The sequence below is a fragment of the Corvus brachyrhynchos genome, unplaced genomic scaffold (assembly GCF_000691975.1).
Source record: "Corvus brachyrhynchos isolate BGI_N302 unplaced genomic scaffold, ASM69197v1 scaffold23, whole genome shotgun sequence".
NCBI lineage: Eukaryota > Metazoa > Chordata > Aves > Passeriformes > Corvidae > Corvus > Corvus brachyrhynchos.
Window position 1 is genome coordinate 6,178,208 of NW_008238983.1, and position 12,164 is coordinate 6,190,371.

General features: G+C 34.9%; 1 protein-coding gene across 7 annotated transcripts in view; it reads left to right on the top strand.

Annotated features, from left to right (window-relative positions):
• CDH18 (cadherin 18) overlaps positions 1–12,164 on the top strand; it is a 520,804-nt gene that overhangs the window by 487,404 nt on the left and 21,236 nt on the right. For all 7 annotated transcript variants that reach the window (XM_017738733.1, XM_017738734.1, XM_017738738.1 and 4 more), the window contains one exon: positions 6,986–7,107. In XM_017738733.1, the coding sequence (XP_017594222.1) occupies positions 6,986–7,107 (122 nt within the window). The remainder of the gene's footprint in view (positions 1–6,985; positions 7,108–12,164) is intronic.

The following is a 12,164-nucleotide window of genomic DNA, read 5'->3' on the forward strand; positions in this document are numbered from 1 at the left end:
TCCTGTCATTGCAAAAAACTACTCAAAGAAATAACTTTCAGACATGTTTTAATAGAGTGACAACAAACCCTGTTCAGAATTAAAATATGTGAAAAAGCAAGATAGCTCAAAAGAATAAAAGTTTGGAACATTTATTTTACAAGAATTACAATACAAAACATTAAAGTGCCTTTTCTAATTATAACATAAGTAGTTTTTTAATGTGTCTTGGTAAAAACAATAACAGAAAGATACAGTTACATAATTCAGAGGAAAACAGGATTCACAGAGACAAATAATAATTTCCAGCAGTGAAATATAAAACCCCTTGAGAAGTTGAAAAAAGAAAGTCCTATAATTACATCAAATAAAGAGATAAAGTGTATTGTTATAGTGAGGTGTGGTTATATCTGTTCTTTGGAATCACAGGGATATTGCTACTCATATTACTGTCATTAAACAGCAAGTTTTGAGAAGAATTTGACAGTTCTTTTTCACATTTTATGGTTGCAGAAAAGATATTATTAAGATTTTGGTAGAATATTAAAATATATTACTCCTGATAGCACTACATGAGGCTGTCATATGGAGAAGGATAACTGAAGCTAGAGGGGAGGTATAAAGTATACATAGTATTTCTGCTAATGCTATTAAGAGGCATGCTGATTTATTTTATAAAAAGTGAAATGAAAAGACAAAAATAAACAATTCATTTCCATTTATTTTGAAACACATGAAAGAAATATATGCATTGCCTGAAAGAAATAAGTCTTTAGAGGAATAGTATCCTGGCAGAGAGCATGAAAACAAAAGAACAAGATGTTGTGACAATTTATTTTCTCATTTTAAATTTTTCCACATAACCAAGAATAACTAATAGTTTGTGTCAAATAATTATTTTTTAAAAAATGTTTCCTTTACAATATCCTTAAGAAAGTAATCTAAATCAGAACAAAATGCTGTTGCAGTTTTACAATCTCCTAGCACTTTGTATCTGGTGGACAGCAGGATGATTGTTTAATACCAGTGAGTTTGCTGCTAGATTCATGTCTCAGTTTTTCTTTGAATTTTTTCTTACAATAAATAAAAAATGTCCTCATAGTGATTTTCAGTCTCAGTTTTTTCTTCAAATGTAATGATTTGTGTATCAATAGAGAATAGACTTAAACAATGAAATTCACTAATTTTTTTTTAAATATCATTAGAAGGAAATATTTTTTTTGTATTGTTTTGCTATATCTATTATTATCTCTATAGGTACATTACAGTAACAGAAATAAAATTGTTATCATAAACCCTGCCTTCACTGAGGAAAAAATCATGTTCATTCTTCATCTTTGACCTCACTTGCATTCTGCCTGCTAGCTCAGTTTCAGAAAGAGTTTTGGTATTGGTAACGTTTACTTTATTTTTCCAAGAAACAGATTCTGACAATTTTTTTTCCCTAAATCTAAAACAGATTAAAGTAGATTGTAAAAACAAAACTACAGGGTCTGAATTTTGAGACTCTATTGGTCATGGTGTAGTGACGACCTGGATATCTGGTATCTTTTTACTGGTGAGAGCTGGACGCAGTACCGGTACCCTGTCCAAACTTACCAATGATACACAGTTTACTTTAAGCCTTGGCAAGCTGCCTACTAATGCATCACAAAAATACGAATTTATAGCATCATAGAATCATTAAGGTTGGAAAAGATTTCTAGGATCATTGAATCCAACCATTTAGCCTGGAAAAAAGGAGACTCAGGGAAGACATTATTGCTCTCTACCACCACCTGAGAGGAGGTTGCAGCAAGGTGGGGGTTGGCCTCTTCCACCTAGTACCAAGTGAGAGGACAAGAGGAAACAGTTTAAAGTTTTACCAGGGGACATTTTATCTTGATATTAGGAAAATTTTCTTCATTGACAGAGTGGTCAGGCACTGGAACAAGCTGCCCAGAGATGTGGTGGAATAACAGTTCCTGTAAGTGTTCAAAAATCATATGTAGCAGCATCTACTGTTCTTTTAAATGTACTTATCAATGCAATAAGGAAAGCCTACAAAAAAGGTATTTAAAAAATCCAACAGTTGTTGAAAGGCAGTAAGGTCTCCATCCTATTCAAGAAATGATGCTTCTAATTCCAATTTCAATGCTTATTCCCTATTTATATTGGTTTAGTCATTGGCTTCTAGGCATGCTGGATTTTCTTCTCCTGTTTCTTTGGGAAAAGCTATGATGAAGGTACTCCTACATTATCATCTGAAAATGGGGTAGGGTACAGCTCTTCTTAGCTCCCAAGGTGGGGCCCCAGAGAAAGGATAGAACTTGGAATCATATGGCATTTATTTCCCCATGGGAAGCTTTGTGACAGAAATTTCAAAAAGGGCATTTCCAGCCACAGAACTGGTATATTTTCTGGTGCCCTGTTCTAATCAGGCAGTCAACACCAACATTGTCTGTGAGAATTTTGCTTGCATTAAGGCAAGAGGGAGTTTCCAGCTTGAAAGCTCTAAATGTTTTTGGTCTAGTGCAATGCTATGATTTTTACTATTGCTTCTATAGCTGCTGCTGCTATCACTGCTACTGTGATCCAAGAGAACTGAGCAGCACCTTCAGCTTTGTGTTCATCAGTGAAAAGTTAAATTTTGCTACAAGAAAAAAATAAAACATTAGCTATCCAAATTCAGATAACATTATTTAGAGATACCCACTTCCTTAGAAAAAACCAGACTGGAACATTACACTTATTCCTAGATCCTGCATAATTTTCTCCTTGCCAGAAAATTTAGTTTATCACATATACACCATCCTGAATTAAACCCAGTATTTTATGAATAGTGCCACTCTCATTTGCATATTGGGCATTCTTTTGTCACTTTAGCTTTGTTTCAGTGGTATATTTTATTCTTCCTAGATCTATGTTTATTCTTCTAATATGTTAAAACTAATCTTTATTAGAGAAGTGTGATGAGTGCTTTGTACTTCTCTTTAAAAATAATGGTGTAGAGAGCTAGTTGAATTTCCTAAGTATTGGTTTGCATTCTAAGGTCTTGAAAAGATGTCAAAATGGGCTTATACAGTAAAACAGTTATGAAAGAATCTACAGTTAGGTACCAGTCTAACTTAAAAAAAAAAGTTGAAAAAAACCAAGAAAACAAAACAAGAAAAAGCAAATAAACAAACCCACAAAAGATTGTTGATGTCAGGACTTCAATTCTGAAAGTCATGCAAGTAGAATTTATTTTCATTAAGCCTTTGGGAATTTTGTTATTGTGAAAAGGAAGTCTCAGACATCAGTAACTGCATTAAAAAATCTTTCTTCTTAAATGGGGGTTTTAAAGTTTGCCCCCAGAAACTAGTCAAAGAGAAGACTCAAGGCTTCACATTGGCTGTTAATTGGGTCTTCTGTAAATTTATAGTGGACTTGCCAATAGAGGATCTGGTAATGAAATTGATTCACTTTACAGATGTTTAGTATTCTGGAAAAAGAGCTGTTTATTCTGGGAAAAGTCTCAAGCATAAGAAAGCAAGTCCCTAGCATAGGTGAATCAGAGCAATGTTTCTGCTTCCGTTACCCCTTAAAACAGAGCATTCACTTTGAAAAATCTGCTCTTGAGGCATAATGCTAATAGGACACAGAATATTTTGTAATGTGCAGGCCTGAAATGTATGTCAGCACTGATTATCTTAAAACTGGAAATCTGCCAAGCTCCTGCAAGAAATTTGTCTAATTAAGAAAAATGTACAATTAAAAGTGCCAATTATTAGATTGGTTTGGAGATTGAAGGTGAATTGTATTCTTGAAAAAGATAAGAGTTTATGTTAGTTCTCAAAATCAAAACTTAAGAAAAAGGAAAAACCTTGTATTTCCTTCAATTCCTTGACATTCTCTTCCCCCATTATAAACTGTTCTGTCGCCTTGCATGCAAATCTATGTTGTATGCACACTCTTCAACACTGTTTTGGTAAGTGGTGTTAATACTGTACCTATTAGCATTTTTTAGTGAGTAGCCTGTCAGTATGGAAATTTTCCTGCAAATGTCAGTGATCCCATGAGGTACCTGCTTCCAGAGAGTTACTAATAGTACTGTGTGCGTAAAGAGCACTTTCAAACTGATGAGGTATTTATAAATTCTTTGTACTGCAAAACAGCTGCAAAAGAAATAAAGGTAACTTTACTGAATCTCCATAAACCCTCTATGTAAAACTACTGCAAATCTAACTTCCTCGAGTAAGAGTGCTCTGGGTAGTAGTGACAGGAGGCATACCAGAGGACACATTCAAGGTGGGGCAAAGAGGTCTGCAACACTGTACTGAAACAAAAGTATTTAACTCTTTTTGTCACGCACTGGACTAAAAAGTTTGATTTTTCCTTCCCCAGTAACTATTCCAAACATGCCAGGCCTACAGAGCAGTCCTTTATCTGTGGTATCCTCTGCCCTGTGCTCTCCCTGCTTTTTCACTCCCTTCCTCTTAGATATATTATACCCCCTTATACCTTTGAAGATGACCCTGCTTTGAGCTGGAAACTGGACCAGTGACCTCCTTTCAACTAAGATTTTTAAGTGATCCTGTGATTATCTGATAATCACAACTTCTGTTGCCTTCTTGCTAAAGCTCTTCCAGGTTTTCTATAGTATTAAGATCTTCAAATTCTTCATTATCATTTATGAATCCCCTCCCAAATGGATTTATTTGTCATTAACTCTTTACAGTGATCTCTGCCTTCCAGCTCCTTGCTATGATTTATGTACTCTCTCTCCATGTGCATTGTCCTTGCTTTCATTTATACCACTTTCTAGTTCACATACCTCACAAATTATATTCAAGAACCTCCCCAACAAAGCCTTAAAACAGAAGTTTCTTTGAGCCATAGATATCATGTTCTGTAATTGTAATTAGAGGATTTTTGTAATTTAATTGTCTGATTATGTTGACAGAGGAAGTTACCTAAATGAGTTGCAAGCTATATTTAAGTGAGCAGTAAGAAATTTTAAATCTCTACTGCTTGTGGTGTTCTACACAATCTGTTGACCTACATCCAGGAAAGGAACAAACATCTTTTTGTATTAATACTCATACTGCAAGTGTTCTCCTGGAGAGAAGATTGCTTCCTTCAGAAATAACAGCAAAGTTAGATAATGGTTCCCTTCTCCCAAATTCTTAGTGGAAGTCAAGTGTCATTCTTCCTTACCTTCACTTCATATATCCCTAGCATTTTAACTTTCCTCAAAGTTTTCCACTAAAGGCGTGGAATAGAAATAGCAGTAGAAAGCCTCAGTCTTGCTTAAACACAGCTAAGATAGTCCAGTTTAGTCCCTTAGTTCACCTGTTACAAAGATATTCACAGGTTCAGCATAAAGCTGAAAATAACAACTGTCAGGGAAAATTTCAGCAAGAAAATGGAATTTTCAAGTCTATAAATGTCTTCTGAGAATGTTCTTTTAACTTCTAATGCTAATGGTAGTTGGGAATAGCATTCCTCTCTTAGTTAATTCTTCCTTTTCTCTTGACTTTTTTGTCTCCTTTCTATTCACATTTTATGGGGATAGTTGACTAAGTTCCAAAAGTGAATTAAAATCATCATCTGAACATATACATATTAGTTAAAAAGAAAATGTGAAAAATCTGAGGGAACTTCTAAGACCTGGATGCTTTGGCTAGTATCCCATGTGAAAACCAAGAAAGAGAGGTCTCTCCATTTGCTGAATTAAGTCCAACATTTTCAAATATTCTTTCATCATGAGTGTATATCACTGGTAGCTTTAAAGCCAAGTATGTGTCTAATCAATGTTTTCCAGAATTCTGAACAGAGATCATTAAAGGTGTGATGAGTATAAGGCATTTTAAAAATGACCCTTTTTAACAGAAACATGGTAAAGATTCATTACGAACAAAATAACCATGGTGAATGAAGTTTGGACTACTAATGTTTCTCTCCTTTTTTTTTTATTTTTCTTTTCTTCTCATGAACACACACAGGGACATGAACTTTTAAAATGTCAATCTGTAATACCCCATTCTTCCATTTCATTGTATTTGAAACATTGACTTTAATGTCTTCTACTGATAGTCTCATTTAGTTGGTGAACATAAGATAAAGTTTGTCATCTAACTGATTGATACTGGTATGAACTCCAGAAGCCATATATTAGTTAATTATAAAAAGTTTAAATACATAATTCTCTCAACAAAATAAAATTACCTTACTACTTAGAAGTAAGAACAAGAGTGTTATGGATCGAAAAGAATTGGTTTGGGTTTTTTTTTCATTTTATCATGGAAAGTGTATTCTTGTTGAAAGGATTCAATTTCTCTTGCATTTTTGAGACTATAATCTTTCTGAGGGTGAGCTCTCATGAAAGTACAGATCACAGCCTAAGGCATTGTTACTTAAACATTGTTTTCTTTCTGCAAAAGCCAGACTCACTTCTGCTAAACTTTCTTTTCTTCTCCTAAACCACACTCACTAATTACTATGTGAAATACCATAGTAACTTGTGAGAAACCTGAACTCAAGCTTGGGAAAGGTTTATATGTACTTATGCATTCATATTTTATTATTATAGTTGCATTTTATTTTCTAAACCCTTTAAGGAACTGTGAAAAAGAAAAATGCTTTAATATTTTTTTGTGTTAGATTTAATTCAATATGCTAATGACACTTTAACATTCCTTACCAAGCAATTAATCATTTCTTAGCATACAGTGTAACATGTAAGTCTAGCAGCTTCCTCCCACTTCATTTCCAGAATAACTTCTATTTGATATAAGCGACTTGAGACTCACAAAATACTTCCCACTCTTTTTAATTGCTATTTTTTCAAAACAGTTAATGAACCACAACAAACATCTTTTAGTATGTTGTTACCTAAATTTCTGTAACTGCATCCAGTTTTCATCTAGTTATTGTGTTAATAAACCACTTTTAAATTGAGGATGACATTCAATATTGAGTATTTCAAAAGGCTTCATAACATCCTGTTTTCAAAAGGCTTCATAACATCCTGTGTGTTTTGCAGACAATCCTAGGCTAGTGAGCCACGTTCCAGTTGGTGTTAGAATCCTGGATGTCAATGACAATCCTCCAGAGCTTGCCAGAGATTATGATATCATCGTCTGTGAAAACACAAAGCCTGGTCAGGTAACTCTCGCACTATATTTCTCCCAGTGATAACAATTACTTTTTTTAATGATACATATGTCAGAAGTTTGGAACATGTCATAATTCTTTCTGATTTCATGTTAGCATTTTGCATTTGATTGAAATTTTAATTGTATTAGACAGAAGCGAGAAAATTGTGGCATTTGTTCAATATCTCTTTCTTGCTGCTGCAAAAAAAATACTCAAACTATCTTCTGTAAAGACAGGTAAAACTTTAATCCTGCCAGATAAGGGATAGAATTTGACAAGCCACTATGCTGAACAAAGTGAATGAAGCAGATTTAACATCTCTCATGTGAGTGCCACATAGTAGCAATGTTTCAAATGCAGCTCACTGAAATGGCTGGTGAGCATGGCTCACATCCTCGCTCTTTGCATGTTGGTTGCCCTGTCTATGCAGGGTCATTACATGAAAGATCTTGAATGGGTTTTTCACAACTCTGAGCATGGGAAGGGCCAGAACTGAGACTGAATAGCTGAATCATATTCCAGCCGCTGCTCCTCTGATTGATGCACTTCATTGCAGTCCAGGGTTTGACAATTTTAACAAGTGCTTTTGCTTTTCTGCATAGATTGAGTTTTTACCCACACTATGCTTGTTTTTCGTTATTGCACAGGTTGTATGTTTCAATTATGAGCTCATATCTTTCCTGAGGAATATATTACTAGTAATAACATTATTTTCATCAAATCCTTGAAAGCAGTGTACACAAATGCATAGTAATATATTTATATTTTAGAGCTGAGACTATAAAAATGCCATACTTCGTCTGACTGTAGCCTGATCAAAGTTGTCTTCACTCTAACAGTAGCCAAAAGCTGGCACCTAAAGGACAGTATAAGAACACGGCAAGTGTGTATGACAATTACCACAAATACTTCAGATTGTTTGCAGGTCATTTCCTGATCCAAATGTGGTTTGTGTATTTTCAATAATCCTTTAATAACCATCTCATATGAACCTGTCTAACTTTTCCTATAAAAAACATAAATTTTTGATATCTGCTACCTCATGCACCAAGGCATTTTGCAGTTCAATTGCATCCTTCAAGAAGACCTAACTTTTTTTTTTTTTTTAATCTTTCCATACTGTCTTCAATTTATATTTACCAGTTCTCTTGGGAGATAAAGACGGAGTGCAGCTGATCCCTATTTATTATCGCTGTGACATGCACAAAACTCTAGCACATTGTCCCTTAGCTGTATCTTATACAGAATGAGTCAGTCCTACTTAACTGGGGCAGTCCATGATAAAGCCCTTCTAGACTTTTGATCATTCATCTTTTATTCCTTTAAACTTTCTCCAATTCCTCTCTATTCTCCTTGAGATAGAATCAAGATCAAGATGCAGGTATGCAGTGAAACTTGATATCTCTTATTAAATGCTTATTAAAGTAAAAATAATGTTCTGAAAACCTCAAATAAAGGCAGATATAGAAGAATTAGAATTTTTTAAAAACTAATGTAAAAAAAAACTCTTTTAAGCATTAATTGCAATTGCTTTCAACTTTTTCTTATATTTTTAAATCACATAATTTAGCAATAAATGTTCATTTTATATAGCCAATAATAAAGTAAAGCAGGCAGTGAAGCTATCTCAGAAATGTTCTTTGCTTAAAATATCTCAGAAATGTTCCTTGTGCGTAGCTAATGTTTCACAGCAAAGTTTTAATTCTCCAGTTGTAGTCTTACAAATGATAATTTACAGGTGAGATCTTTAAGGGATACAATAGCATTGGCTCACTATTTGGGTCAGCCTTGTATTTTCCCCTGAGCTACTGTTGCAAGTCTGAATGACTCCTGACCGTGGCAACGCTGCAATTTAACACCCAAGATAAGTGCTACCATGAGGGACTCTACAAGCAGTGGTTTAACGCCAAAGGCTGGACCAGCTTGATACTGTATTCTTCAACTAACAGGACTCCTGTACATATTTGTAATGAGATTTTTTTATTTGCATTTCACAACAAGGTTTTAGAAAAAATGTAACACTAAACAAAATCCAAAACAAAGCAAGAAAGTACGTGTCTTTTTCTCAGATGTTACCATCTAGTCTAAGGAAAGAAAAAAGTAAGATGGTGTTCAACAAATATTAGGGAGGGGCAAATAAACATTGCGGAACACCACAAGTGTTCTATATGCTAAAAAGTGTTCCTAACTAGGTGGTTCTGAATCACTAAAAAGACAGTATAACTTTGAGTTATCCATCATCCTGTGAGAATGTTTCATAATATTTATCTCTACAGAACAAATTCTGTACTGCTGGGGACATCTGCTTGACTTGGGCTTCCTGGTTGCACTGTCCTTAACATTAATTATTTCTTTCCTCAGCACATCTATTTTGAAATTATTATGTGTGAGATAAACTAACCAGTAGATTGCCATTGGAAGTCTTTTTGTTATTGCTTGTTTGTTATCAGAAGATCCTTCTATGTAGTGAAATCACAGTATCATCTAATTGCAGAGCCTTATCTCCTGCTTCTTTCTCCCTCCACTGCTCTACCTTTTGCATTAAAAAAAAAAAAAAGAAAAAAAAGCTTCAAGTGCTTAATGCTTAAGCCTTAAGCTTAAATGACCAACCCTAAGGCATGTCAAAAAGAAAATGCTTGTGAGGAGACGATAATTTCCATGCTGAAGTGACTGCTTTAGTCACTTAGTAATCATATAGTTGAGAAGATAGACTAAGTATCTACAATAGATTCCAAGTGAAGCCTGATTGATATTATACATTAAAGTAGATAAAGTAGCTGTGATTTGATCTTAGATGACATTCAGACGTGGAGGATACTGACTACTCGACATATACTGATTTTGTAAATGACTGCCAATTTTAGCCAATGTAGGAAAATGACATTTTGTCATCTTCCACAAAAGAAATCAATGTTAGCTGGCAAGGAATGCCTCTACTATGTGTTTGTCATGTGTATATTTGCTTGTTTATTGATTCAGTTCTAAAAAGATTCTGAGTAAAATTTAGCACCTGCTCTCTGTCCTCTTCAATTAGTTCTCCTCAGTTCTTGAAATTCTCTTTTCTCATCATGTCTCACCTTTAAAAGAATAGCATGACCCTTCAGTTTCATCCTATCAGTGTTGTCAACTGGGCTTTACTGAAGCTGAGGTTATGTGTCTACATCTTTATTTTAATCAGGCTTTGCAAGGTACATTTTAATGTCTACTAATAGGCTATTAAGTACTTGGTCAATTAATTAGAAAAGGGTTAATAGTACATTTGGATGTCAAGGTGACACATACTCTTGTTTCTCACCACTGAATGAATGTCTTAGAAAAATTTTCTGAAAGTTTGTGAACTTTCTGTTTAAAAACAGATCTCTGAAAATGCTTTGACCTGTCCTAGTAAACATACAATGTTTATTTTCTATGTGAAAAAACGTAACTTCTGTACCATGTGGTGCTATACTTTTTACATACATTCATGAGTTCAGGGAATACTTGAATTTCTGTGTGTGAAATCAGGGAATATAGACAGTATATTTTGAGTTATAAAGTTAGTCTTAAAACAAAATAATTTTTATACTAGTCATGTCACTGAGGCCTTGATCAAAGGTATTTTTGTTGCAAAATGGCATGTTCTTGAAGCAGCATTCTGTAAAATGTCACTGAATGTTTTATGTAGCACAGGGCAACAGGATGAAAATTTATCCACAAGGCTGTCAAATAAAAGCTGAAGCTGCACAGCAAATTGACTTATATTTCACTGAGAAACACCACTGAGGATTTACAAACAAATATTTAACAAAATAACATATTTTTCTTATCTGAAGTTTTTACAGATGTGTATGGTATTTAACAGTATTTTTAGTATTTGAATAATAACAGAAATTGATTCTTTTGAACATATTCTATCACCCTTTTCTTTGTCTTGCTGTGTCACATACAATTTCAACACTATGAATTAAACATATATAGCTAAGAAAATCTTATATTTCTGGTTTTACATGGTTGTTTCACTAACAGTTGTGCCACCTTTTCAAAATTCAGTGGTGAGAAATTAGCTTTGGCCAAAGTTTTCAACCAATATTGCCATGACTTTGGTAAAAGTCATATGCATGATTATAGATATTTCAGATTGTTTCAGATTGATCTTACTCTGCTCCACTTCAGCAAAAAAGTATTAAGGCAAACTTGTAAAATATTCTTGGCAACCATCGTAAGTATTGATAATTGTCTCAGATGTGTATAGTCAGTGCAATGTACTTTATTGTGTATAGTACGTGGAATAAGCATTATACCCTATTGAGACATCATGGCTTAACCCCAGTTGGCAACTCTTCCCCACGCAGCCACTCGCTCACTCCCCCACCAGTGGGATGGGGAAGAGAATCAGGAAAGTAAAAGTGAGACAACTTGTGGGTTGAGATAATGACAGTCTAATAGTATTGCCAAAGCTGCACATGCAAGCAAAGAAAAGCAAGGAAATCACCACTTCTCACAGGCAGGCAGGTGTTCAGCCATCTCCAGGAGAGCAGGGCAACATCACATGTAGCAACGTTGACTTTGGAAGACAAACACCATCACTCCAAACATCCCCTCCTCCATTCTTCTTCCCCCAGCTTCATAAGTGTGCATGACATCATACAGTATGGAAAATCCTTTTGGTCAGTTGGGATCAGCTGTCCTGGCTGTGTCCCCTCACAACTTTCCCTGCACCCACACCCCCTCGCTGGCGGGGTGGTACACGAAACAGAAAAGACCTTGATGCTGTTCAAGCCCTGCTCAGCAATGACAGAAACATCTCTGTGTTACCAACAACTTTTCCAGCACAAATCAAAACCACAGCCCCATACCAGCTACTGTGAAGAAAATTGACTCAACCCCAGCCCAAAGCAGAACATGGTTTAAAAATATATTTGTTTTTCTTCTCTTAGGTGAATGGAGGTAGAGAATTGTGTGGTGTCTTTCAGTTTTAAAACAGACCAAACCACTGGAGTCTGCACTGTTTATGTTTCAGGTTCAGTCCAGACAGAGTATAGCTGAACACTGGACAGAAAAAATTCTTATGAAAAGAGCATTTTTCC